Source organism: Lonchura striata, chromosome 13, assembly GCF_050655825.1.
Source record: "Lonchura striata isolate lonStrDom1 chromosome 13, ASM5065582v1, whole genome shotgun sequence".
Lineage (NCBI taxonomy): Eukaryota > Metazoa > Chordata > Aves > Passeriformes > Estrildidae > Lonchura > Lonchura striata.
In genome coordinates, this window is record NC_140715.1 from 3,534,966 (window position 1) to 3,562,695 (window position 27,730).

At 42.1% G+C, this 27,730-nt stretch overlaps 1 protein-coding gene across 7 annotated transcripts; it reads left to right on the forward strand.

Moving 5' to 3' along the window:
- The first annotated feature begins 168 nt into the window (after nt 1–168).
- MATR3 (matrin 3) lies at nt 169–27,674 on the forward strand. Of its 7 annotated transcripts, none has more exons than XM_021543098.4 (15): nt 2,258–2,691; nt 9,951–11,023; nt 15,301–15,362; nt 15,921–15,962; nt 16,214–16,317; nt 17,448–17,500; nt 17,976–18,101; nt 18,701–18,826; nt 19,013–19,183; nt 20,412–20,543; nt 21,558–21,601; nt 22,069–22,459; nt 24,023–24,419; nt 25,002–25,123; nt 26,607–27,674. In XM_021543098.4, the coding sequence occupies exons 2-15, from the start codon at nt 10,133–10,135 to the stop codon at nt 26,655–26,657; spliced, it is 2,712 nt and encodes a 903-aa protein (XP_021398773.2). In that variant the 5' UTR covers nt 2,258–2,691; nt 9,951–10,132; the 3' UTR covers nt 26,658–27,674. The 7 variants fall into 7 exon arrangements, with proteins under 7 accessions (XP_021398776.3, XP_021398773.2, XP_085447212.1 ...); XM_085591086.1 differs by having other exon boundaries at nt 2,258–2,507; XM_085591085.1 differs by having other exon boundaries at nt 2,258–2,503.
- The last annotated feature ends 56 nt before the right edge of the window (nt 27,675–27,730 follow it).

Genomic DNA, 27,730 nt, shown 5'->3' on the forward strand with positions numbered 1-27,730 from the left:
TTGTTTCTGTAGGAACAAGTCCTAACTGCAAAACTAATCGAGGGTTTCCCTGTTATGTTGTGCCCAGCAATTTTCCTCTTTCCCAGGGCTGGGTGCCTGCTGCCCTAACGGTGAGGGGCGGGGGGGTGTCACTACAGGACATGAGAAAACAACGCACACCTCTGCTCTTGTGACTGTATAAGGAGAACCTTTTATTTCCGACTCCAACGTTTATAGTTTTCCAAATGTGACAGTGGATTGGAGGGTGAAAGTGCCACCTCTCCAATGACATCGGACAAACTACCAGTCCAAATGTCTCCTCTATGAATGAATGCAAAACAATAAGTTATTTACAGAAAGTTGTGTGAGATAGTTTGCTACAAGAATGTAAACTCATAAGGCTTTAGAAAATCTTAAAAAATCTGGGCGAGGGGGGGGGGGCGGGTCCTGCCTGCTGACAGACAAGGAACACTGTCAGGGGGCTCTGCTGCTGGAGCAAATATTCCCAAAAGTGGCAAAAAATGGGGAATATGGGCTCTTTTCCCAATATCCCATCCATCCCTGTCCTCTGGCACTGGGAGCCATTCCCTGTGTCCTGTCCCTCCATCCCTTGTCCATTCTCTCTCTCCAGGTTTCCTGTGGCTCCTCCAGGCCCTGCAAGGCCACCCTGAGCTCAGCCCAAAGCTTCTCCTCTCCAGGTGAACAATGCCAGCTGTGCCAGCCTTTCCTGCCAGCAGAGCTGCTCCATCCTCTGCTCATCCTGGAGCCTCCTCTGGCCTGGCTCCAGCAGCTCCAGCTCCTCCTGTGCTGGGCCAGGGCTGGGGCAGCTCTGCAGCTGGGGGCTCACCTGAGCACAGGGGCAGAATCCCCCCAGCCCTGCTGCCCACACGGGGCTCAGCCCTGGGCACGGGGGGGGTCTGGGTTCCAGGGCATGTCCAGCTTCCAGCTTTGTGCACAACTGGAAAATAAAAAATAGAGATATCCTGAAGGTTCTCCAGTGGTCAGCGCAAGCACAGGCTTGGGGGTCTGGCGCTCAGGGTGTCACCTCTGGCAGGAAGGAGACAGTCAGCACTGTGCAGCTCCTTCTGCAGCACAAAGGCGATCCATAAAGGTCAGAATGATTCACCTTGGCCCTGCTCTGGTGCCTTGAGCACAGACACCAAAGGGAATTGGGAGAGAACCCATGAGGTCCAAGACTGGCAGTGAAATAAAGCCAGGAAATGGAGCAGGACCTGCCTTTGTACTTGGGAAATGACAACATGATTTATGGTTCTGTTTAGGAGCACCATACATTTTGCAATCTAAATATGACTTCTGCTAGGCAAAAGTGGCTGAATTGCTTTACATTTGCTCTGCTTTTACTGCTTTGCAGCACCACAGCACAGGATTGTTAACTGAGATTTATGGGCTTGTTTTTGAGCACTTAATTGTTTTCTTACCTTGAGCTTGTTAAGAGCTGGATTTCTTGTGATTGTTCTCTGAGCATTTTTATATTATTTCAAAATGTATGTTGTACCACTTCCATTTTTTAAAAATACCTTGTGTTATTGTTTCATTGTGCTCTCCAGCTATTCACAGAGAAAAAAAATCAGCCTGTGATGAACTGAAGAGGCAGATTTTTCCTTTCCCCTGGAGCTTTCCCTGAATTCACGTACATGCCCTCACCTTCGTAAAGCTGCTGGAGCACAGCAGTTTCCAGGCTAATGGAGAAACCGATTCTTTAGCCACAAAATTAAATAGGGAAGAAAGATGTTGACTATGAAATAAATCCAAATAAACAATAGTACTTGAGGGGTTGTACAAGTACTTTGGTCACAACTCAGATTTCAGGAGGGCACCAGTACAGGGACCTCTCCTCATCCAGCACAAGGTGGCAATGTTGGATCAGAGGAACAGCACAGCCCTGCACACGGACTGCAGGGCCTTTTTACCAGAATCTTCTAACGAGCCTCACAGCCAGCGAGAGCCGAGTTTTGAATATTTTAGCGATGGCGACACTTGCGTTGTGCTGAGGAGAGCGGCCTCGGGCTGGGCGGGGCTGGCTGCCCGTGAGAGTGCCCTGGGACACAGAGAACAGCGTGGGACCGGAGGATCCTGTGGCTATCCCGGACACCCGGGGTACCGGACACCTTGGCTCCCCCGGCACACGCCGCAGCGGCTGTGCCACTCCCCGGAAGCGGCCGAGGGGAGCCGCGAACCCGCGGCCCCGGGCCCCGCGCTCCTCCCGGGGGGCGTGGCCGCCGCCCCGCCCCGCCCCCGCGCCTTCCCATATTGCCCCGCGGGAGCGCGGACAATGAGCGGGGCGCGGGCGGCGGGCTGGCGGCGCGCGGTGCAACGGCGCTCTCGCGAGAGCACGGTGAGCGGCCCGCACCTCTCGCGAGAGCCGTACCGGCTGCGCCTCCTCCCCGTCCCCATCCCACACCCCACATCCCTCACGGCGGGCGGGGCGGGCGGTCCCGGCCAGCGGCGGGAGCGGCGCGGACTCATCGGCGATACCGGAGCCGAGCGGGGCGGCCGCCGCCGGGCACGTGAGCAGGCGGGCAGCGGGCGGGCGTGCTCTCGCGAGCGCGGCGGACCGCGCGCGGGGCTCGCGCATCCGCTTCAGTCCCTCTCTCCTTCCCTCGGTTCCGCCGTCCGTCCGTTCCTTTCCCCCGCCGCTGGCGCCGCACCGAGCGGAAGGCGCCGCCGCGTTCCGTCCCCGCCGGCCCGCAGGTAGGAGCGGCGCCGCGCCCCCGGCCCGCCGCCATCTCGGGGTCCGGCGGCGGCCGCCCCGCCGTGAGGGGTGGGGGGCGAGGCGGGAGCGCGCGGCGGGGGGGGCGCGCGGCGGTCACGCGCAGGCCCGGCCCGGCCGGTGCCGTGGTCCCCGGGGCGCCCCCGCCCGCCGCCAACCGGAACTGCGGGCGCGCCGGGCCCGAACAAAGCCCCGGCCCCCCCGCCGCCGGTCCCGGGGACAGCGGCTCCCGCTCGGCGCTTTCTGCTGCCTGGAGCTGTCCCCTGCCCACGCTGCCGGCGCCTGCCGCGGCCTCGCAGGCGGCCTTGTTCCCCCCTCCTTCCTTAACTCTCTGAAGGCCATTGGATTCTGAATCTGCTGGTTTTGATGCCTATCTGGCCTTAAGAATTAATGAAGTGAGCAACAAGAATTCTGACTGTGCAGGCAGCCGTTTGACCTCTCTTTCTACTCAGTTTCACTTTCATATATTTCAGGCTGTGCTTACAAATCAAGCTGCGGGGATGTTTTTTTTCCTTCCTGTGGCGGACTGATAACGTTCCGTTTCTTTAATGTACACACTCGGCTTCCAGAGTCAGAGTAATGAGATACAAAGTTCACCTATTCTGAAAACAACCAGAAGTTGAAAAGAATTTTCTGGGAGACTGAAAAACTGCTTTGTTAAATGATAAATGAGGCATTTATGCTGTTGAAAGAAAGCTGAACCATCCCTCAGATTCCAAATATGTGCCTGCTTTTCTTTCCACGATGCAGACCGTTGGGAAAAAAGTATCTAATAGGGGTTCAAACTGTTGAACAATCTATTCTTTTTTCTCAGCCTTAAATTCTTCAGGTTTTTTGAATTGTAGGTGGTCCTGACTTCCTGAAGTCAGATAAGTAGGGAGCAGCTCTGGTCAAAAATGTAAGTTTCTTAAAGCAGTCTGTGTAGTTTTCATGGGGAGAAGAAAAGGGTGCATTTTCAGAATCTTCATTACAAAGAATCTATTGATCCAGTGATTTAATCTTCTTGTATTTTGAAGTGTTAATATTTTAAGCTTTCAATGTACTAAAATGGTGAATTATTTTTATGTGTAGTGGAGCATACTCACATTTTTATTGTGTTCCCAAGAAATCAGTGTACTTTTGTCTTCAATTTTGTCAAAGAAAACTTTACAAAATGATTTATTACTAAACTATGAGTGAAGATAACTGGCACACAGACCTTGGACATGTTTGTGAAGTAACAAGCTGGTGTCTGTACTTCTGCATTATGCAGTTGGTGTTGCATACATCCTGGAACTAAATGATGGGAAAACAACCCCAGACAAACTCCTAAATGTGTCCTTAAAATGTGGATATCCATGTTCCTGCAGATAAAAACTGGAAATTAATTAAAGAGGGGGGAAGAAGAGTCCGTGTTTGGGGCTCCAGACTGAAGTTTCATACAGCTGTTACATTATAGCCACTTGGTTTATGCAGGACTGTAGTTAAATAAAAACACTCATTAATTGGGTGAGAAATTAGGAAAAGCTATGTGCTGCCCTTTGCTGTGACTTGTACATGTCTCTGCTGAGAGATTTGGTGAATACAAAGGTATTTTATAATGTAATACTCAACAGGCTTTGGGTGGCTTAGCAAATCTGGGGGAAAAGCTGTTGCAAGCAGAGCTGCAATGAAATTATTTCCATTCAGTTTGTTAATTTATGAGTGTTTTTTTTAGTGTTGCTTCCTTTCTTCATCAGCTCTGAGTCAACAAGTCTTAAAAACAAAAGCAAATACTTCACTATATTTCTGAACTCATTTAGTTTGTGAGTGTTTAAGTACCATATTGTGCAGTCATAATTTCAACAAAAGGGTTTTTATTTTGAGCACTGAACCAATGAAACAGTTCTTTGATTTTTCTCTGCAGCTAGAATACTTCTTGCAACCTCAAGTAGGATTTCAGCTGGGAAAGACCAGGATTTTATCCCAGCTCTGGAAAAGCCTGGAGGCAGATGGAAATTCAGGTTACCATATCAGAACACACAACTGTTCTGTGTGAGGTTTTTCTTTTTTTTTTTCCTTTTTTTTTTTTTTTTAATGGTAAAAATTGGTCTGGGAATTCTTCTGGGGTTGGTATCAAAATTTTGGTGTCTGAGGGGCTGTTGGTCCCCACACCTGCTGGGAATGAAGAAGAATTGTGTCCTTGTTGTGCATAAGGACACAGTTGTGTTGCCAGAGTTTCCCAGTGAAATTCCACAGAGACTCTGATTTTGGCAGAGCCCCTCTGTTAGTGGCTCCAAGGAGCATTTTGGAGCTGCAGGAACCTGTGTGCTTGTGTTTTACTGGAAAGTGGAGGCTCGGAAGGTGTCTGTGGGATTGAAAGCTCTAGAAAGGAATGGCTGGAAGCCTATGTTTGTGGTGTGGTCACCACAGTGACAACAGTTACCTGTTTCTGGGTGTTACTTCTTTCCCTTTCAAAAAATACATGGGTTTTGCCTTCTTTCTCTACTGTTCTCGAATCTTCTTTTTTCTACTTCTGTTTCTGTAAAGGAATAAATGCATCTCTTACAAAAGAGGGCTGGTTGAATATATTAAATTATATAATGAGCAGAAATGGGAAACCAACCTCTTTTGTGTTCCTTTTTGCATTCAGATGTTGAACACTGTAAGTTCTTTTAAGATTCTGGATTGCTAAATCAGTCATTTTAATTCCCCATTTGTAAATATGCCTTTTCAGATGTCACACTTCCTTGTTCTGAAGCAATCCTCTGTTACAGTCACTTAAACTCTCAGATTATTTTGTGTTTCTCTGATCAAGAAGTCCCTGGGATGAAGATAAACTTAATCCTAAGAACTGAAACTCCTCCAGTGGTTGTGCCTGAAGCAGACTGGTTAATCTGTGCCCAGAAAAAGCACGAGTCCTGTGTGCCAGGTGCTCCTGAAGTTTCATGAAGGGCATGACCTTTGAGGTGGCTTGAACAAGAGGAGTGCTTGTCTTGCCTGTGGAACAGCTGTATTAAATAACCACTCTGAGTATTGGGAGCTGAAATGAGTGAGAATCTGCATTCATTTAAGGCAGCTGGGCAATGCCTCCTTTGCCTTTGGACAATACAGTGACCTTTTCTGTATTGTCCAAAAGTTAATCCCTTGGATTTGAAATCCATTGTACTTGGTCATTCAGCAACTAGATAACATCTGCTTCTAATTTCCTTGCAAGTTCTTGTTTTTGCCACCATCAATTCTCTGAGCAGCATGGGGGGCCTGCGTGTCCAAATTCCAGAGCTCTTCCCTCAATAGCCCTTTTTGCCATGGTGTGCTGGAGCCAGTTTTGCCAAGGAGCAGAAGAATTCTCCCATGGCAGAAGAGAGTGCCACACCAAGTACGATGTGTAAGAGAAGAGGAAGACCTATGGATGTTTATCCAAAGAGCAGACTCCCAAAAACTTCTATGATACTTTTTTCCCAAGGGTCTATGGTCTGCAAAAGCATTGTGTTATTACAAATTGAGGGTGTGCTTTTCAGCTTGTGGATAATTTCATGTTTTTACCACAGCTTAGTTTATTCTAATTCAATGTGTTTTGAAGTAAAAGTGAAACTGACTAGAAAGTGAAGACAGTTACTTTTCAAGTCTTTTTCTTGTAAATAGTGAAAGAGAAATGGGTAAAAGATGTGTTGTTCTAAGAACAAGATTAATATTAAAATTACAGTAACTATGCATAGGTTAAAACCCCCTGAGAGTGGCAGAAGGAATGGGGAGCTGGGGACTTCTCAGCCTATTTGTGTTCCATAAGAGGTGACAAGCTGAGGTTATTGTGTTCAGCATGATCAATATATTCCAAAAATTCACTGAATTAAACTCAGTTCTCAGGTTAAACTTAATATTGGAGCAAGAGTTCATAAGCTTTATTGAAAAGATATGTTCAGATTTACACTAAGAGAAAAACCTTCTACAGTGTTTGAAAATCAGCCTCATTTTGGGCTCTGATAACAGTGTACTCTGTAGGATTCAAATTCCTTATTTTTGTTGTCTGCCTTTTATAGAAAACTCTTTTGCAACTTGTAGATACAAATTGTTTTCATTGTCTGCATTTGTCTGGAAATCTAATAACATTTTGACTTTCAACTTATTTCAAGATTGCTTGATATTATATATTTTCAAATCTTAATATGGCCAAATTTCTGTCCACAGATCTTAAAAAGAGGTGTATGTGAAAGCCTGTCTGTTCCCAGAGTAGCTGAAGTTACATGGAGAACAAGTAGCATAACACTTTCAACTAACTCATGTCTGGCTCTCGAGGCAGCTGTTCAATCCTACCCCTCTTGTTGCTGTGACTCAGTTGATGGCACCCTCTCTCAAAAGCTGGCCCTGCTCCACGGGAACCTGGCTCTATCCGATACTGGCATGGAATCATCGGCACGGGAAGTGCTGCCTTGGGATCACGTTAAACCTGACCCTGTGGAAGTTAAACATCTTTGGTGTGAGGGTAGAGGTCTTCCCCCTCCTCTTTCCATTGTCTTAAAGGACAGGGTTGGTTAGGAGTGGAGTGCAGCAGCTGTTGCAAGATGAGTGGTGTGATAAATAGTGGTTTTTTGATGATGTTCAAACTTATTAATCTAAGTACTCAAGTACGTAATTGGATGTAGGGCATTTACTGATAGCACCAATTGCCGATGTGTACTCTGTCTTCATCATACACTTGTCATACTGTCCCACTTCATGCCTTTCCATAAGATTGTCCCTCTCTGTGTCTTTGTCTTGATTTTTCTCCCATCTTTCCTATTTTATTTTCCCTTTGTCCCTTCTCTGAGTGTTTGCAGCTGCAGGAGCTGGGTGTCATTCTGTGAAGCTCTGGTTGGGGTCTCAGCATGGCACTGTTGGGTCCTGCAGCCCTGGTCCTGCCAGGCCAGGGTGCCATGGGGTTTGTTCCCTGCTAATCTCTGCAGCAGCACACAATGAACTGCCAGTTGACAGCTGTGACGAGGATTAGGGAGCATTTGTTCAAATAAAGGGTGTTTTTGAAAAGTAGAGAACTTTCCTGATTTAGTGGAAACTTGAATAGTGTGTGTCCTTGCACTAACAGCAGGACACAGCGAGCCTGTCCTGACCACAGGGGTATCTGTGAAATTGCTGCCGGGTCAGGCTCAGCCCTCTGGAATACCTGATTTTATGAAAAACCCAGTAAGTTCAGCTTCAAACCGTTCTGAAAGTGTGTGAATGAACTAGGAGGAAATTTAGGTGTAAAAATTGAATGAGTAAAGATCAGCTTGTAAAATTGTCTTAAAAGTACTTTGAAGAATAGTGAATGAATGCAAGATAAAAGCATGGTACCCAGGTGAATGTTGGAGTTCCTCTCTGACCTCAAAAGAGTCTTCATTTTTACAATATAGCTCTTCAGTGCTTTCTGTTCAGGTGTCCTCCAGTGTGGCCCCCTTCTCTGGGGCATCTCCGTTTGAATTCAGCTGGTATGCTCCCCCTGTGTTCTTGTGTTACTGTTTTCCTCTGAAGCTTTTTGCAGTGTTTTCTGTCTTCTGCCTCAGAACTTCCAAACTTATTTTCATCCACATGTTTCACAGTCTCTTATTCTTAACAAATGTCACACAGTTAAGCTTCCTTTCAGTGACTCCAGTGTATTTGAATCTTAAAAACGTAGCTGAAATGAGTTTAGATGCATTGATAACAGATTATGTAGCAAATTGTATAAAGGAGTTACTCTGCAGAGGTAGTTTTGTGTATTTTTCAGGGAATTTTTTTTTTACATAAATGCTGCTACAGAGAAAAAGTGCTTTTCAGTTTTGTGCACTGTTGGAACAGGCTGTGTATTGAGCAGGCACTGGGGCTAGAGACCTCTAACCTTGACCTTTTTCCTTCTCTTTCCAGTACAAGAGCCATTGCCTTCTGCAGAGCTGGTCTCTTCAAGGAAACGTCCTTGCTTTAATTTTGTCCTTTCCATTCCTCCCCAAACGTACCTGTTCTCTTGGGAGCTGACTTCATTTGCAGCTGTGCAGTTTGTGCCTGTTTCTTTTGCCAGTGATTCTGTGTTTGATGTGCTCATCGGTGGCAATGCTGGAGAAGCAGAACTGCTCTGCCCACACTGGAAAGGGCTTTGTGGCATCAGGGACCCAAGAGCAGATTATTCCCACTGGAGTATTTTAACATGTTGAATTGCTTTAAACTGTGTATCTGTCCCAACACTGGAGGAGGATGGGGTGAAGTGTTACAGTTATTTCTGCTCTGCCCTAAAAAAACATTTTATGAAATGTATTCTTTGCAGCATGCTGTGCATATTGATAGACTGTTCAGTTAAAACTTTGTGTAAATGCAGTTGAACCAAATATTTGAGTGCTAGATTAGTATTCTAATGGGACACTAAAGGGTCACTTCTGTCTTGTGAGCAGTGTTTTAGGATCTTTAACTCCCACACGTGGTCACGGTGCCAGTGCCAGCCCCAGGCAGGCAGTGCCGCCGGGATGTGGTGCCATCTCCTGACTCACTGGGGTCTCTTCCTGCAGGAGCAGGGTTTTCCTTGGGTCTCCCATCCCAGCACTAAGCCTGACCTTGTTAGTTTGAGGTCTGAGAGTACAAGCTAATGTCACAGCTGCCATGTAACAGAGTAAAGAATCCCTTCAGAAAGGCTGTTAGCAGTGTAACTGCAACAAGAGGTCTTGTTTACTTCCTGCAAAATGTAAAACTTGTTTTTCTTGTTCACATCTGTCTTCACATCAGTAATTGGAATTTTACTGCATAAAGACTGAACATTATGTTTGGTCTTATTTACAGATCTTAGAGAGCAGAAACTTTTTGTCCAGACTTCAGTTACTTTTAACTTCCTTTCGTCCTGTTCTGTGGTGGTAGAGGTTTCATTTTCAAATATGTGTTATATGCCAAAATCATCTTGGATTCTATGGGCCTAAGTTTTTTGTGTTCTTCTCACAGACATTGTACGTTAATGTAGGGTATGAACAAAGCCATTAACCAGAGATCAAGGCTTACATGCCAGTAAACTTTATAGATGCTTTCAGACATCACAGACTTCTGAAACTCATTTTTCTTCAGTGTGAAAGTAGCTTTTTGTGGAAGAAGAGTAGTATGTATAGGAAACACTACTGTATTTTTATCTGCAATAATACATGTAGGTTCTGGGTAACTCTTGAATCTGTTATGTGATAAAAGCCTTGTAAGATTGAGATCTTTAATGTTTTTTTTTTAGTTCAACATGATGCATAAGTTTAAAACTGCATCTGTTTAAAGGGATTTATGACTAAAACTGCTTGTTTTTCTACAGAATTGTCTGGTGTTTCTCAGCTTGAAGAAGATCTGCAGTCATTATTGATCCTCTTTCTTGGCGTTACCATTTTTGAAGTGAAGTTTGCCTAGCTTTCTAGTGTGAGCTCTCTTTTCAGCCATCTTAAAAAAAAAAGCAAAGAATTTTTTTGATCCATAAAGTAGACAAGCTCTAGTTCTACAATGTCCAAGTCATTCCAGCAGTCATCTCTGAGTAGGGATTCACAAGGTCATGGGCGTGACCTCTCTGCAGGAATAGGCCTTCTTGCTGCTGCTACCCAGTCTTTAAATATGCCAGCATCTCTTGGAAGGATGAACCAGGGTACTGCACGCCTTGCTAGCTTAATGAATCTTGGAATGAGTTCTTCATTGAACCAACAAGGATCTCATAGTGCACTGTCTTCTGGTAGTACCTCTTCCCATAATTTGCAGTCTATATTTAACATTGGAAGTAGAGGTCCGCTCCCTTTGTCTTCTCAGCACCGTGGAGATGCAGACCAGGCCACAAACATTTTGGCCAGCTTTGGTCTGTCTGCTAGAGACTTAGATGAACTGAGTCGCTATCCCGAGGACAAGATCACTCCTGAAAACTTGCCTCAGATCCTTCTACAACTTAAAAGGAGGAGAGCTGAAGAAGGTTATGGTAGAGATGGCAGATCATCCACACGGGAACCACCATACAGAGTACCTAGGGATGATTGGGAAGAAAAAAGGCATTTTAGAAGAGATAGCTTTGATGATCGTGGTCCTAGTCTCAACCCAGTGGTTGACTACGACCATGGAAGTCGTTCTCAAGAATCTGGTTATTATGACAGAATGGATTATGAAGATGACAGATTGAGAGATGGAGAAAGGTGTAGGGATGAATCTTTTTATGGTGAGACTTCGCATAACTATCATAAATTTGACAGTGAGTATGACAGAATGGGTCGTGGTCCTGGTCCCGAGAGATCTCTCTTTGAGAAAAAGAGAGGTGCTCCTCCAAATAGCAATATTGAAGACTTCCATGGATTCTTACCGAAGGGTTATCCCCATCTGTGCTCTATATGTGATATGCCAGTTCATTCTAATAAGGTGAGTTATGCACCAGATACTTCTATTTTCCTTTACGTTGTAGTACCTGTTCTGTTTTTACCTATTTCTTTAATTATTTCTATGGCCTGGTTGCTTTTGAAATGATCTGAAAGTTGGTTTGAGAGTGAAAAAGGCACTTGGTTTATTTGTAAGGTAATTGTTGACAAACATTGTAAACCAGGGCTTTACATTAATGTATTTTATTTGCCCAGATTGCTTAACTTCAAGTCAAACAGCTATCATCTACTGGGATATCTTGTTTATATTTTACATCTACATGTTCTCTTAACCACAAACATCTGGCATTCAAGCAGTTTTGGGGTGGGTTTTGGTATTTTTTTGTTGGTTTGGGGTTTTTTTTGCAGTGTATCTACTGTGCCATTCTGGAAGCTAGTTTCAGCTCTCCTCCACATCTGTCTTGATTGCTGATTTATATGTAGTTAAGATGCATTCTTGCATAGTTCTGCTTTTTCCCTGTCCAGAGGGAAAGAGTTAATGTAGAGCCCTGGAACTTATTTGCAAAAGTAAAAACCACGTTTTAGATTAGCTCATTCTTGCCTTTTTAATTTCACTTTAACACTCTATCTCATACTATGGCTGAAATTTGTCGTCATTTTTCTCCTTTTTTCACAACTTTCTTAGAACACTTCAGACTCACTTTTTATTGTCACATGTTGCATCTATCCCTGTAGACTCTCCGAGCAATCAGTCTGCTGTTGCAGTATCCTGCTCTGTGTTCCTAGTAGTGTTCTTTACTTGGCTCACGAGTAGAGTGGATCTTCGGGTGTGTTCGGTGATGCTGAAACTTCCCTCTTAGTTATCCACGCCTAGTGCAACTCTGCAAAGGGAGCAGGTTACTCAACATGATTCAGATGGTGTTTCCAGAGCCTTCTCACTTTCACCTTTTCCAGTGTACTCATCTTGCTGATTTCCAGTATACTAGGCAATTTAATTGGCTAATACAGTGCCCCTCTTGTCACAATTAGTGGCTAATTAGCTTGAAGGCCTTCAATTGAAAACATGAGTGCTATTACTGTAAAATTGATACAATGTGGAATTGCTGTTACTAACCATTTCTTTACAGTTAACCTCTCAAAAAGTGCTATTCTGTAGATCTGATCTTTTTGAAACACAAGAATTATTCTGTCCCTGCAAGGAAAGGATCAAACCACTTCTAGAGCACATGCTGTATGGCTCCACCTGATCTGACAGTTTATGAACTTGTGTTGCTTTAATTACTTTTGATATAAAATACAGTAATCCAGGTTTCTTGTTTCCTGTATTTGACATTTATTTTCACTAAAGTTTTAAGTGTTAACAGTTTAGCTGCCACACTTAGTTCTGTAAAAGGACTTCATTTGGTTAGATTGAACATAATACCTTCTGAGGCCCTTGAAGATGGCAACCAGTAATCCTGTAAGTAGGGGTCTTTTTAGCTCTTTATTTTAAAGGCTCACAGCTCTTAGTGCGCTTTGGAGTGCAGATCTAATGAAAGGATATCCTCATGGAAATACCTTTCCAGGTATGAGAAATACCAAATTCTTTTAACAGCATAACGTAAGTGGCTGACCTCTTCTGTAACTTTTTTTTTTTAAAGGAACATACTTTGACTTTAAAACTGCTAGTGCACAGTAAAATATTTATGATTGGATCATCTGGTTCTTATTACCCAGGTTGGGGCTTTATTTCTGATTTCAGAAATCATGTCGCCACAAGAATTTTTCTCTTTCTCTCCTTCTTTCCTCTGCTTTGTATACCCAACCATTACAAAATTCCTTATTTTGTCTTCCACAAAATCCAATCAAGTAAAACATAACTTTTAAAGTAATCTGATTTGAACAGAAATTTATGGAAAGCAGAAAGGGAATGCTTTTCATAGCTGGGACTACGTAAATTTATTACCGTAGTAACAAAATACCATTTTCCCCACCTCCAGATAAAAATATCAGTGATTTTTAAAAGTGTTTGATCAAGCAATGTGTATTTTAAATACAAGCAAGGTGTTAAACATCCTTAGTGTAACTTAAATTGCAGAGTAGAATTCTGGTGGGTTTTTTTCATTTTAATGATGTGCTTAATTGCTTCTTTAATTTGATGTGTGTATATTTTGAGACTGAGTTTATTTTCTGTCTGTGAAGTAAATTGTGCCCCAATTACTTCAGGCATTTTGTCAATCCTGATCCTTTTATCAGGGAATGAGGTGTTAGATGTGGAGGGATTGTTTTCCTGCCAGAGACAAAGGCTGATGCAACCCAAGCAGATGAATTTGGAGGTGATTGGAGGTGAAATGCTTGAACCTGGTGCTTCTCAGAGGGAGAACCTGGCTGTGGCCCTGGGACAGGGCTGGCTAAAATTAGGTGCTCAAGTGTGGCCTCATTTTCAGAGGAACAGCGTGTCCTCTGGCTTGCATCAACCAAACCAAAGGGAAATCTGGGTTTTCAGAAACTCAGTTCAGGTTATCTCTTGCTTAACTTGGGGCCTTTGTGTTAATGAGTTCCTGTAAATGCAAATAATCTGGTGCCCCAAAACCTTGGGGAAGGGATGCTTCCAAATGGTGCAAGCAGCAAAGAGAATTCAGATTAAGAATTATGTAATTAAAAAATTACTGGAGATGAGCTACCATTGTTCCCTGGGGGAGAAGAAAAATCTGAAGTTAAAATCACATCCCCCTTTTTTGCCAATTCAGAAGTATTTGAATGAGAATTAAATCTTCTGAATTTTGCCTGTAGTTTGCAGATAACTTCTACATCAGTTTTGTATTGAGACAGGTTGAAAGCATGTTATGGCTGGTGGAATTAGCCACTGAAGCTTTACTGACTGTGCCCCCAAATTTAGAAGGATTTGGGTTTTAAAGGACTGTTTTCTAGAGTGTAATGTTAACACTTGTTAGCAGGTTGAACTGAAGAAACTTCATATTGAATGGTTCATAGATTTTTTTTTTCTGGTGGGTATTTTTCATCCTGATTGCCAGCCTATTTATAGTTGCAGAGCCTACATCTTGTGCAGTTAACAAGAAAAAGTGGTGCTCTGATTTTACATCCTGATAAAAGGGATTACTTCATCTTGCTCCATGTCGGGAGCATAGTACTTTGAGAGATTTTAAATTGAGATTTTTCTCCTTTGTAGGAAGTGCAGGGTAGGCATTTAAAATATGGAATGCTACAGTGAGCCTTGGGAATGTCTCATTGTATCCAGGATTGCTGTAGTGTGGCAGGGACCAAAAATTTGGAAAGATATGGGATTAGGCAAAAATCCTTTTTTGGTGCTGAGTAGAAACAGACATATCAGAGGAGCCACATAAAGCAGTTGCCAGTGCACTTTGTGTTCATAGTTGAAAATGTGGCTGGTAAGAAAAAACCTTCCATTGTAGAAAACTTTAAGCCCCAAGGTTCTTGAAAGACTCTTCCCCTGCCATTTATCTCTGCTGGTGCTTTTCTTCCCTGCGGAGCAGTAGAGTGAAGGTCAGGCTGTGGCTCCCAGATATGCAGCAGGGAAACTCCAGAGCTTCTGTCACTTCCCAAATGTGAATAAAGCACAGATTTGTGCTCTTACTTGAAAGACTATAAAGATACAGAGATCAGGCACTAAAATAAGTAAATCCCATTGTAGTTAAAATGGTCTGCAGAGAAAAAGTAGAAATCCCCCATTCCTATCTAGTGCTAAAACCAGAACCAGGAGGAGTTTTACCTGGATGATTTGGTTCAATTTCATTATTTCTACTTTGTACCATCTTGGTTTAGATCTGCTTTTTTCATTTATTATTCCCCTCGAGTGGTCATATATTTGATATTTCATCTGTATATTTGTAGTTTGTCCTAGCTATGCACTTAGGTTTCTTTTAGTCTTTCCTTTCTGAATTCCGTGCAATTTCTTGGCCTCTTTATGGTTCTAAAAATTGGAGTGTTTACTTCATATTAATCTGTAGAAATCTGAGGAATGAAGCAGAGTAAAGGAAATTCTGCAATATCTGAAGACATACGAACAGCCTTCAGTTCCAAAGGCTGCCATGGCCCTCCGTGCCTGGGCTGGAGTTTTTCAGGGAGCTTTGCACTCTGAGGCTGGAGCAGCCGTGTTCCCATCAGACACCTTTTCAGCCAGGTTAGCAGGGAAGAGGTAGGTCCAGTGTCAGTGTCTCCTCAAAGCACCACCAGCAGATTCCATTCTCTATGGATCTGCAAAACTCCAGCTTAGCAGAGAAGACACTGCTCTAGGCCATGACTTTGTGGGAAGGACTCCCATGTGTGGCTGCTAATTGTGCCTTGTTTACTTTGCTGCAGGAGTGGAACCATCACATCAATGGAGCGACTCACAGCCGCCGCTGTCAGCTGCTGCTCGAAATGTATGAACTGGAAGTACAGTAACTGGGGAGGAGGGCTCAGCCTGGGACAGCATTCAGGCACAGCCTGCCATTCTTGGGTGTCCTGTGCAGGGCCAGGAGTTGGACTGGATGATCCTTGTGGGTCCTTTCCAGCTCAAGATGCTCCCTAATTTTAAATAACTGTTGCATGAAGCAGGTTTAGAAAACTTACTGTGCCTTCTAGGGAATAAAAGCAACTTGGAGAATCTTCAGGACAAAAAGGGATCCTGGTTCATAGCTTTGCAATCCTACTGATGTATATGTAACAACTGGAACTTACCAGTTGAGAATCTGATGTAATGGTAATTGCTGATACCAACTTGTACATTTTTGTTGTAAAACCAGCAGTTCTGCAAACAGAGTAGGGAGTTTGTCCTGAAGAGCAACATTTCTGTCAGTGCTGCTCATGGCTCTGGCAGTGGGCCTGGAGTGTTGCCTGTGCTGCAGCTGTCTTAGACCTCCAAGTATCGCTGTTTGTGTTACACAGCTAGAGGAGATTGCATGTTTCTTACATTTTCTTTTAATTCTGTTTCTTTTAAGATACCCAGAATGGAATCCTGACAGTGATTCAGGACATGGAATGTAAGTAGTAATTAATTTTGAAGTATTTATAATTGTTTATTTGAAGCAGAGAGAGTTTCTAACATTTTATGTGAAACAACACACTTCCTTTGGTTCAGATGGATTCCCCCTTTTGTTTTCCAGCTGAAGGGCAGCAGTAGAAGTAGTCTGAGTTGTCTGCATAGAAGCTCTGCAGAAATTAGGGTGTGTTGTGAATTAAAGCTTCACAGTTTCTTGCCATAAAATGACAGTGTGTTTTCCCCTCTTTCTAGGGGTGATCCCTTTATGTTGCAGCAATCTACGAACCCTGCACCGGGAATTTTGGGACCACCACCACCTCCATTCCACCTTGGAGGACCTCCTGTTGGGCCCAGAGGTAACCTCAGCAGGCACCTGCCTTTACCAGGTTTAGCTTCTTGCTAGGCTTTTTGGTTTTTTGGGATTTTTTTGGTTTTTTTTTACTCTTGCTTTGATTTGTTACCAGTGTTTTAAAAGAACAAATGAGAATGCTTTTCTAAGCATGAGATCTGAAATACTTTGGCAGTGGTGGGACTGGTACTGTGTTCCCACACTTCACCTTTTTGCCAGCTCCCTATGGCTGGTGATTTTTAACTGAGATTAATCTACATGTGTTGAGCACTTGGATTTTTTTTTCCTATGTAGGAGGTTTTTCTATCTGTCTTCTGAGTAGCTACATGTTGATGGAGTTTTCTGGTAAGAAATCAGTGTCCTAAGTGTTTTTTCCCCTTATTTTCAAGTGAAATTGAGAAATAAATTGGAATGATGGATGATGCAAGCCTCTTCCTCTCAGGAAAGGAGGCTAAGAATCAGATTCCTGCCTGATGCTCTTACTTCCTACCTTTTACATAGTTCAAATGACTAAAATAGCAAAATTAATTAATTTTGTTGGATATCCTGACAGAGTACAAGTATTTTAGACACTTCTTAGATTATAAATGTATTAATATTTTATTACATTAAAATAACACTGTTAATTTTTCAAAATATCTCCAATTTCACTATAGGCCAAACTATTTTAAAGGGGTTTTGTTTGTGTTTGGTATTTTGGATTTTTTTCAATGGGTGTTTTGATTAAATTGGTGGTGTTTTAGAACCTAAATCCTCAATTATATAAAGAGTGTCTTAGATAAAGAAATTTCACATCCTTTGTGTACAGAGGAATTTTCCTCTGGCAAATCTTGTTTAAAACAGGTGCCTTTTTTTTTTCCAGTGAGCTGTACTTACTCTCTGCTGTTCCTGAACAGCAATAAATGCAGCTCTTTCTCTTAATGTTAAAGAGAAGGAGCAGGAATGAGGACCACAAGTTACAAGAGTTCTGAAATAAATAAAAACCCTTTTTAAAGTGCAATGAAATAATTAGTTTTTAGAACTTGATCATCATACTCTGGTATTACAAGTGACATCTTTCAAGAACTCATTATGAGACATGTTAATCCCAGTCTTACAGGTTGAACTAAGCTTGTTCATTCTTTCAATTTCTTAAAGGAGCTGGAAATGGAAATATGCAAGGACCCAGACACATGCAGAAGGGCAGAGTGGTTAGTATTGAAATTCTTCTTTTTTTAACTCACATTTTTGTTATATACTTTTTCTGTGTTTTCTTAAGGTGTGGATTTTGTTTGTTTAATTAATTGTTTGTCTTTAGAAGTGAGATGTTGGAATTTGTATGGAAGTACTGAAGCTTTGGCATGAGATGGGAGTTTGTTGTGTTGAGTACTCTACAAAATATTTCTTCCAAAACTGTACAGAACTTCTTTGAACGTTCTCTTAATGATGAAGCTGTGGGAAGTGAACTTGCCAAAAGGCAGGTTTGGGGTGGCAGGCCTCTTGCTCTGGCTATCTGTAGAAATGCTGTGCCTTTTCTGGATGCATCTTGTTGTGGTCACTAGTGAAGATACAAATACTTTTTAAAAATTTAAACAGTTACACCAGTAGAGCAGAGCCTTGGCAGACTTCAGGTTTGCTGGTACTCAGTTTTTTTCATGCTGTGTGCACGTGCTTTGTCTTCAACAGGAAACAAGCAGAGTTGTGCACATCATGGATTTCCAGAGGGGAAAGAACCTGAGATATCAGCTGCTTCAGCTCGTTGAGCCCTTCGGGATAATTACAAATCACCTGATTCTAAATAAAATCAATGAGGTAAGGTTGGGTCCCAGGGCTCTGCTGGTGGGGCTGGCTGGTGTCTCTGGTGGGCTTCATGTCACTGTCTGAGCTTTGTTTTTGAAAAGGACTTGCTCAGCCACCCAGTGAGATGCCACATCTGTCATCAGGGACATGTGGGAAAGGAGTGTGTTTCCAGAAATGCTGCGCTACCGCATTTTCACTTAAATATTGAAAAATCCTTCTGCTTGGTTGTTCATTGCTTTCTCAACAGCACCACATTCTGCTCTTGTGTGAAAACTGTCTGAAAACTTACTTGATTTTAGGTTGTATTATGGAGTGTGTCTTATTTTGAAGTGTGAAAAAAAGTAATACCATATAAGTGGGAAAAGCAGGAAGCAAATGAATGTTTTTAATCCAAATCTAGGTGGAATATAAACAAAAAAAAAAATAGTTCTGTTTGGGCATCTAAATGAAGTATCTGCCAAGTTCTGCAGGTCAGTTCACATTGTAACCAAAAAGACGTTTTCGTTTCTGATGCAGTTATTTTTAAAAGGAAGCATGGAAGAGCTTGAAAATTTTCAACAAAGTTAGATTCCTGAAAGAGCACCACGTAATTTGTTTTTGTATGATTTTAGGCATTTATTGAAATGTCAACCACTGAAGATGCCCAGGCTGCAGTGGAATATTATTCAACAACACCTGCCCTGGTGTTTGGTAAACCTGTCAGAGTCCACTTGTCACAGAAATACAAGAGAATAAAGGTAAAACACCTCTGCTTTTTTCAGCATTGCCTTATTTTAATCGGGGGCAGTCAGTGTTATGATGCTGCTGCATTTAAGTTATTCCTAATTTCTGTACTTTTCAGTGCATCAGATTAATCAAGGGACAGTCACCCATGTATATTTTATGTATAGGTCTTAAAAAATGTCTTTCCCTTTTAATCCTAGAAACCTGAGGGTAAACCTGACCAAAAGACTGAGCCACCAAAACCAGAGCTTGGTCGTGTGATCCACCTGAGCAACTTGCCCCACTCGGGCTACTCTGACAACGCCGTGCTCAAGCTGGCTGAGCCCTATGGGAAGATCAAGAACTACATCCTCATGAGAATGAAAAGCCAGGTGATGCAGGGGAGCCCCTGGGGCAGGGCTTCAGGGGCGTTTAAATGGGAAGAAATTAACACCTGGAGCTGGGGCATGTGTGGATTTTGTGCTCTGGCACAAGTTTGGAAATGATCCGAGGTCTGTCTAGGTTGGGGGTTTGCCTTGGAGCTTCCTGTGAAGCTTCCCTTGATTGTATCCCTGGAATATGAGCTGACTTAAAAAGAGAAAAACAGGTATTTTAGCATGGAGGTTTAATTATTTGATAATGCAGATTCTGTGGAGTCTTGGGAATGTTTTCTTAGGGCTGAAAAACCATTACCTATGAAACATAAATATATTCCACTGTTACATGTTCCTTTTATTTATCCTTTTTCATTCTTTAAAACTAAACAAAAGCAGTCCTTTGCTTTTCTAGTTTGGAAGATAAAGGTTTAAAGACAGACCGTTGCATGAGTGTAGTGAAATGCTTTGGATGTGCATGAACAAGATTTCTAGGAATACACAGGAGTTTAAACTATTTAGCTCTTTTATTTTTTTTAAACTTTACTGTCCCAGTTCATTGCTTCCTTGAGTTAAAAAAGGAAGTTCCACTGCTTTTACAAAGAGGTGAGTGTCTGAAACCCTAATACCACACTTGAGAAGTGAAAAATTACTAAACTGTTGTGTGACCCCCTAGGAAGTCAACCCTGACCTTACTTCACTGGAAAAACAAAATCCCTTTGCTGTCTAAGTTGGCTGCTGAAACAGCTTTCATTTTTTTGGCAAGGATACTCCAGCACAGATGTGTTTGTTTAAAGCTCATTCAGCAGCCTCATGAGATCTCCTCACAAAGCTGGAGGAGCAGCAGTTACTGCCTTTCTGTTTCAGCTTTCTCTCAAAAACCAAAAATAAAATTGAGGTAGTCTCTCAGCTCCCCTGAAATTCCTGGGTACATAAATACTAAATAAGAGTTTCGTTGTCCTGGTACTTTTTAATTTAAATCATATTTTACTTTATGGTGTCTTTTTTGGCAGATTATTCAAATGCCTGTTGAATTTCAGAGCTGTCCCTGGGACAGATGTTCTGAATGGGAAAGCTGGGGTTTGTAGAGCACTTGGGTAAATGTTAAAGTGTTTGGTGAGGATGGATGAAATTGAACCTCATAATTTTGTTTCTGCATTTGGAAATGCTGTAAGTTAAATCACACTGCCTGGGAAAGCGTTGTGTGTTTAGGAGCCTTTTTTAATGTGTGTTTTAATCTTTTCAGGCCTTTATTGAGATGGAGACCCGAGAAGATGCTTTGGCCATGGTTGAGCATTGTGCCAACAAAGCGCTGTGGTTCCAAGGCAGATGTGTGAAAGTGGATTTATCTGAAAAGTACAAGAAACTGGTGTTAAGGGTGAGGACTTTTTTAATTGTAGCTGAAGATGTAAAGGGAGGTAGATGATAGCTATTTCTTAATGAAAATTATGTTGCATGTAAAATTGAACAGTTGGCTTTAATATTTCTGACTCCTCAAATGCAATTCCTTGGCACAAGTGTGTATCAGAACTGCACCTCTGCCTTTGCAGGTGATACAAAAGGAGGGAAAGGCTGACTAAAGGCAGTTTTTACATAACACCAGGGTAATAGTCATGCAATTGTAGATGTTTCTTCATCAGACTGGGACAGTAGGTAGAAAGCCAAGAGGAAGTCAGCTGGTTAGAGCATGGTGCGGTTAATGCCAGGGTTGTGGGTTCAACCCTTTTGGACTGTTCAGTGAAGAGCTGGACTTGATGTTCCTTACAGGTCCCTTCCAACTCAGAATATTCTGTGATAATAATAAAGTTCTGTGATAATAAAAGCAGGAGAAATCTGAACTGTCAGGCTGTCTCCTAGAAACATCAACTTTGTTGTGGAGCATGAACAAATCTTACTGTTGCACATGGTAGTGCAGCAAAATGAGCACTTAGTGGCAATTTGAATAGATTGAATCACTTGAATACAAATGACATTTCCTTTTCAGTAATTCTTAAACAGGTGAAGTGATGGGAGTCTGCTAAAGGTTTTTCACTAATGATGGAGAAAAGGACAGCTTAGGCCTGATCTGTCCCAGTGCCTGCACTAGGTACTGTTGGTTCGTAAACAAACCAGGAATTATATGTGAATTTTCTGGAGCAGGATATCCCATTTGTTTTGTATTGAATAATTACTGTGAATAAAGGCAGGGGATTTCTAGGTTGGTCAGGTCGTGTCTGACATAAAATAAAGGTTTACTGATCAGTTGGTGGGTGGCATGGACAGAATTCCATGTTAATGTAGCTGGAAGCACTTGGCTGGACTGTGTTCTGGTCTGAATTAATGCAGCAGTTGGTAAGTCATAGTCTGCTGTGACTCACTGATTTTTTATTTATTTTTTTTTTTTTAATTTTAGATTCCCAACAAAGGAGTTGAACTGCTGAAAAAGGATAAAACCAGGTAATTTCCTATTGTTAAACCATGATGTTGTTTAAAGGAAGTATGGAAATACCTTCTTCAGAGTATAGAAACAATACAAAAGAGTCAGGCAAGCTTTGAGATCAAATGGTTGGTGTTTTTTTCCAGAGATTAACTGCTTCAAATATGCTACCCCCTCTTCCTCTAATGATGGAGATTTCACAGCCTCTTCAGGCTCCTCAGGAAATCCTTTGCAGCTCCTAATTAGCCTGCCTTCCTGCAATTTAAACCCGAAAACAGTTGTCCTGTCTTGTAAGGATAATTTCTCCTTGGAGCATCTTTTTGTATGTTTGAAGAATTATGTCCTTCAGGGTTTCCCTCAGCCTTCCATTTTCTGAACTGAAACACAATAGTTTCTAGGCTTGTCTAAATAAATATGATCTTTTTCTTTAGTAATTTCTGGACTCTCTCCAGGTTTACAAGCAAGCAATGTTCTTTGTTCTTTACAGAAAGAGAACATATTCCCCAGACAGCAAAGATTCTCCCAGTGATAAGAAGTCCAAAACAGAACCTGCTCAGAAACCTGAAAGTGGCAATGCAGAAGAAAAAGCAAAAGAGGAGAAACAGGAGGATGCTGCTGAGCCTTCAAGTGCCAAAAGTGGGGAACAGACAGAGCAAGATGAGCCCAGTTTACTCCTGGAGTCTGAAGATGAGCTGCTGGTGGATGAGGAGGAGGCAGCAGCACTGTTGGAAAGTGGCAGCTCAGCAGGAGAAGATGCAGATGTTGCCAATTTAGCTGATGTGGCTACCGAGGAAAAAAAGGACACGCCTGATGATGCGACTGTAAAAACTGAGGGGAATGTTGCAGCCACTCCAGCAGCCAAGAAAAAGCTTAAAAAGGTAACTCAGTGAGATGGGGGAAGCCCAGTCTAACTTAGGTAGCACACTATGTGCTTTCTGTTGCAGACCTTCCTCTGTGGGTCTTTAAAATACCTGTCTGGAGAGAAACAGGTGTTAAAGCTCCTGTGAGGAAAATGGAAGATCTCACTGGATGTAACTTGCATGTGGATTCAGTTAAAAACCCCTGATTCTGTTTTGACACAAGCTTTAGTTAATTTGTGGGCTTCTACCCTTGTTGCTTGTTGGGGATTTGCTTGCTTTTCTCTTCACCCTTTTTTTGACTAATACTTAGCTAGGAACTCTGTTCTCCCAAGCAGTTTCTCAGCAAGCTGTTTGTAGTTACTCTTGAGCCTCAAAATGATGTTCAAAAAATAATGTACGGGGGGCTTGAGGCTAATCTGAGCTTGGTCAGAATTGGATGTACAGCTACACCTTACACTGAGGGGCAGGTAGGGCCATCTGCAGTTAGCCAGGGCCCCTTTCCCACTGGAGAAAGACAAGAATTGGTTTCAAGAGATGTTTCCAGTCACAGGCTACTTGGTGTGAATTCCCTTTTTCTCACTACATCATCCCACACTCTCGTGGGTCTTAGGTCCTACCTGCTTTGTTAATCGTACTCAGTTCTGTGGAGTAGTGTGCAAAGTTGTAGTAATGTGTTGACTTGGAATGTTGTTTTGCAAGAAAGGTATGTTCCTAATTTAATGAGATATGCATGGATCTCAGTTTTGGGAGATCCTTGTAAGGAACTTGCTTAATGGTGCTGAGATGGATACTGATCATGCAAATAGCATTTCCCAGTTTTCTTCGTGTTCCTTATTAGTATGTGGGCATTGGCTATGATAAACTGCTTCAGAGCCAGACTTCATTCCTTGAAAACCTACATTCACAAAGCGAATGCTGCCTTAGTCCTACTCAGAGTTGCTGTTACGTATGTGGAATAGTGATATCTCCATATCAGCAAGAGAATTTCCAAAAATTCAGAATTTAGACAGTCCATCTAATGAAACCTGAAACCTTCTCAGTTTGGGTGGTTGGTGGCTTTGGGTTGGGTTTTGTTTGTTTTAGGGTTGTTTTAATGTGGATGATCTAAGCTTTCTACTGGTTGAAAAGAGCTTTTCGTTCTTTTTAATGAACATTCATACCATTAGTGGGGATAGAATAGTTCTGGTAAGGTTTTGCCTTCTATTCAGGCCATGAATTAAAGGACCTTACGGGACAATTAAATGAAAACAAAATTTCTGTACTCCACTTAAGATACTCATGTTAAAAGAACTTTCATCTTGAGAATTTAAGTGGCTTTGGCTCTGTTCTTAAGTTGAAATTATGTCGCTGTGGTGAAACAGTGGCCCCTCCTGATGCAAAAAAAAAATACATATTTGTGAAAGGGAATCCTTGATTCTGGAGCAGTGGGGTACAAAAGAGCTGGTTAAACCTTGAGTACAGTTTGAGTGAGCGAGGCAGCTCCTGTAGGAGGAGTTTGGGGAATGTGTGTGTGCTGTGAAGCTCGGGAGGGTTTGAGGGCAGCGCTCAGGCTGAGCTGACACAGCCCCGTTGTCCCCGCAGCGCTACGTGGGCGGCTTCCCGCGCAGCATGGAGGGCTTCGTCACCCTGGACGAGGTGGGCGACGAGGAGGACTCCGACCACCAGAAACTCCGCAAGTCCGGGCTGGCAGCCAAGGCTGCGGGCAAGAGCGAGGACAGCCTGGCAGAGATCAAGGTGGACAAGATTGAGGAGCCAGAGCAGGAGAGTGAAACACTGGAAAACGGAACGAAAAGCGAAGAGAATGCCAAGGCTGAAAGTGTTGAAGCTTCTGATGCTACAACAGCAGCACAGGATACTGAGAAAAACGCCCAGGAAAACACAGACCCCCAGGGCGAGCAGGAAACAAAGAGTGCTCTGGAGAAACCTCTTGTTCCAGATGAGTTTAGGATTGGGCCATACCAGCCAAACATTCCTGTTGGTAAGGCTGTTTCCATTCCTTTTCCAAAATGTCTCTGTGCATTGCAATAGCATTTCTCATTTCATCTGACTTTTATTTTTGGCAATACATTGCCCCATTGCCTTTCATTTAAGGGCTTTCCCCTCCTCCTCCTTTTTCACTCCCGCCCTAAACCCAGTATTTTCTTCCTTTTTTCCTTATTTTCATAGCATTTTTCATAACCCTTTCCTTAGGCAGAAATTGACAGAGGTATCTTTTAGCAGCACATTAAATTGCTAGCACAAAGCACAACAGTGGTAATAGTTCAGAGTCATATTAAATACTCCAAAACTGATTATAAAACGTTGTGAGTTCTTGAAGGACCCGATAAAATGGACCCTTAATCTGAAAGGTTGATTTTTAAATTTAAAAAAAAACAGCCTCCACATATTTAGTTACTACTAGGCCCCTGCTTGACTAAACTAAAACAGACTTCTAAAGATAAATCAGCTTTTAATGTAAAGTGAATTATGGTTTTAAGACTTAGCTGAAATGACATATGACATTAAAAGAAATGATGTAGAGTAGATCTCTTAGTTTATTTTGTGGTGTTTACTCCTCTAGGTGTGAATTATGTGGTACCCAAAACAGGGTTTTATTGCAAATTGTGTTCCCTGTTCTACACAAATGAAGATGTTGCAAAAAAGACCCATTGCAGCAGCCTTCCTCATTATCAAAAGTTGAAGGTAAGGCAAAAACTTGTTCATTTTAAATGGCTTGATTCTTTCTGGGGAATAGAACTCAACGAGACCGGACTGAGAATAAAAATACCTTTCAGGCAGTGGAAATTGGCTTACTCAGTAACTTTTAACTCTAGACAGACTTCTCCAAAACTTCCTCTTGTGAAAACAATATGCCGAATGCACAGTTTAAAGTGTGGCTCTAGCATTTTTTTCTCTTGTAAATTTGGATTAAAGAGGGAATTCCAATTGGAATAAGGCCAGGCTTCAAAGTAATGACTCAGAGTAAATGCAGATGGCCCAGATCCCTTCCAGTTGTCCCTTTTGAGAGTGTTTTCAACCAGTCAACAAAGCTTAAAATGAAGTTTTTATATGTTTAAAAAAGCAAAAACCTTTGCAACTTCTGATTTTGTGAGCACTTTTTCCATTTTCTTTACTGGATGAGGTATCACATGATTGCATGGCATGAGTGACAATGCTGCTGCTGTAACCTCATACTGTGAGCTGCAAATATGACCTCGAGGAAGGGGCAATCCCAAAGGAATTCTGATAGTCCTACAGTGTCACATTAATGCATTTCAGGGCAGTTGATCCCTGAGCTGAAAGCAAACCCCAGGGGCTCCACAGAGAAGGAGAATGTGGCACCTCATAATTCAGACATTTGCCTTCTTGCAGTAACAGGGAACCCCCTAAATAAACAGAGGGCCCAGGAAGGCAGATGGCACATAAATTGTCATCAAACAACACTGTGAAGGAGTAGATCAGAAAATCAGTTCCCATGCAGGATCTTGTAGGAGGAAAATCCACCTCATCCATCACCATAGTGTTTTTTCTTTGTTTTTTTCTTTTCTTTTTTTTTCATTGAGATACCTGCTTATGGGACATTAAAGCTTTGATGTAAAAAGGGAGGGGGGGAAATGCTAATTTTTGAGCTTTTTTACTTGAATGAAACGTGATTTGCTTTGCTTTTTCCATGGCAGAAATGATCAGTGAGCTCCCTGTGGGTGATTGTGTGACTGTGGTGGGGTTTGGAATTGAGGAGGGAAGAGGGGAATGCAGCTTCTGTTTCACAGTGGCACTTGCTTGGAGATGGAAGTCTCCTTTGCGTGGGAAAAACAGAATAGGTGAATTGATGTTGCTGCCAAATATCATTGAAGTGGTACCAAATTCCTCAGACTTCCAAAGTAACCCTTCTCCAGGGAGGGAAGATTCTGTGTCCGTGCCTCTGTAGAGGGCAGATTCCACCCAGGTTAGTGGCTCAGTTGTGTCACAAGTCCATGACAAAAGGAGAAGGAATTCCCTTGGCTTGCCAAGGAGAGCTCCACTCCAGGGCAGGGAGAAGTGCCAGCCTTGTTAGTTATGACCTTTGCAATTGCAGTTGATGCTCATAGCTTTTAAACTTGAAAATTGGGTTTGTGTTTCCATTCGTTATGTTGTGCCTGTGAGAAACTCTAAATATATCCCAAATGTAACTGGTTTCTTTCAACAGAAAATTCTGGATAAAATGGCAGAAGACTTCAGGCAAAAGAAAGAAGGTTAAAAAGAAGGAAGGATGTAAGGAAAGCGTGGCTTTGTTTTTAATGTTAATCTTTTTTAAAAGCAGTACAAGTAGTAGATGGAAATACTGTATTCTTTTTTGTTTTAGTGAGATACAGTAGGCATTATAGGTCTGTTCATGTGTTAAATGTTGTAGCAAAAAGCATATGCAGTTAAGTTAATGACAACAGTTTGTTCTTAATGTGAGAATGGCAACAACTTTTCATTTGACACTTCAAGCTATTACAGAAAAAGAAATATTGCACCCTTGTGGAAAGCTCATCTATGAGATGAAAACTGCGTTTAAATGAAATTTACTACTTTCAAGCTTCAGAAATTGTCTTTCAATTCCATTCTGAATAAAAAATGAAAAGTAATACTGTATTTTTATTTTATCTAGAACATTCCGTATTTTGGTCTGAGCCTAGCAGCTGTTTAATTTTTAGTGTAAGGCTGTCATTGCATTTCACTTTGGAAAAGTCGTTAAATGTAAGTTGCATTTTTAAATGTTGAATTGCAGTTTCTTTTAATGTCACTGCTGTTATCTATAGCAAATAGGAAAATTAGTGATTAGTCAGCTTTACAACTTTGTGATTTTTTTTTTTTCCTAAGCTCTTGCTAGACTTTCCTATTCAGCTATTCCGTGTATTTTTAGTGAGAAGTAAATGCCCACTCTCTGACCAGTATTATTTTCTTGAGCTCTTCCTGCTTTTACTTGAATCTCGTCGCTGTCGTACATCTCTGGTATATCAAAAGCAGCATTGAAGTCCTAAAAGGGACAAAGGTATCTTTATATTCTTCACATGGAAGTTTTCATACTGCATTTTAACACCTTTTTTTTTTGTTAAAATCTGGTTTTGTCAAGACTCTTTAGAACTGTGCACTTAATGTACCTGCACATGTGAGATGTGAACAGGAATTTGCATGTGTAACCTGTGTTTATCTGTAGTTTTTGTTATTTACTGCTTATTTGTGACTTCAGGTTACTAAAGTGATTCCCAATAAACAAAGCTAGACCACAGTGATTTGTTAGAGATGTTTGGCATGTTAACCAGTGTGTCTGCTGAACTCTTTATC

Coding starts and splice junctions, on each gene's coding strand:
- MATR3 (XM_021543098.4), top strand. CDS start 10,133: ATGTCCAAGTCATTCCAGCAGTCATCTCTGAGTAGGGATTCACAAGGT. Junction 18,102..18,700: donor TTCTAAATAAAATCAATGAG/GTAAGGTTGGGT, acceptor GTATGATTTTAG/GCATTTATTGAAATGTCAAC. Junction 19,184..20,411: donor TCATGAGAATGAAAAGCCAG/GTGATGCAGGGG, acceptor TAATCTTTTCAG/GCCTTTATTGAGATGGAGAC.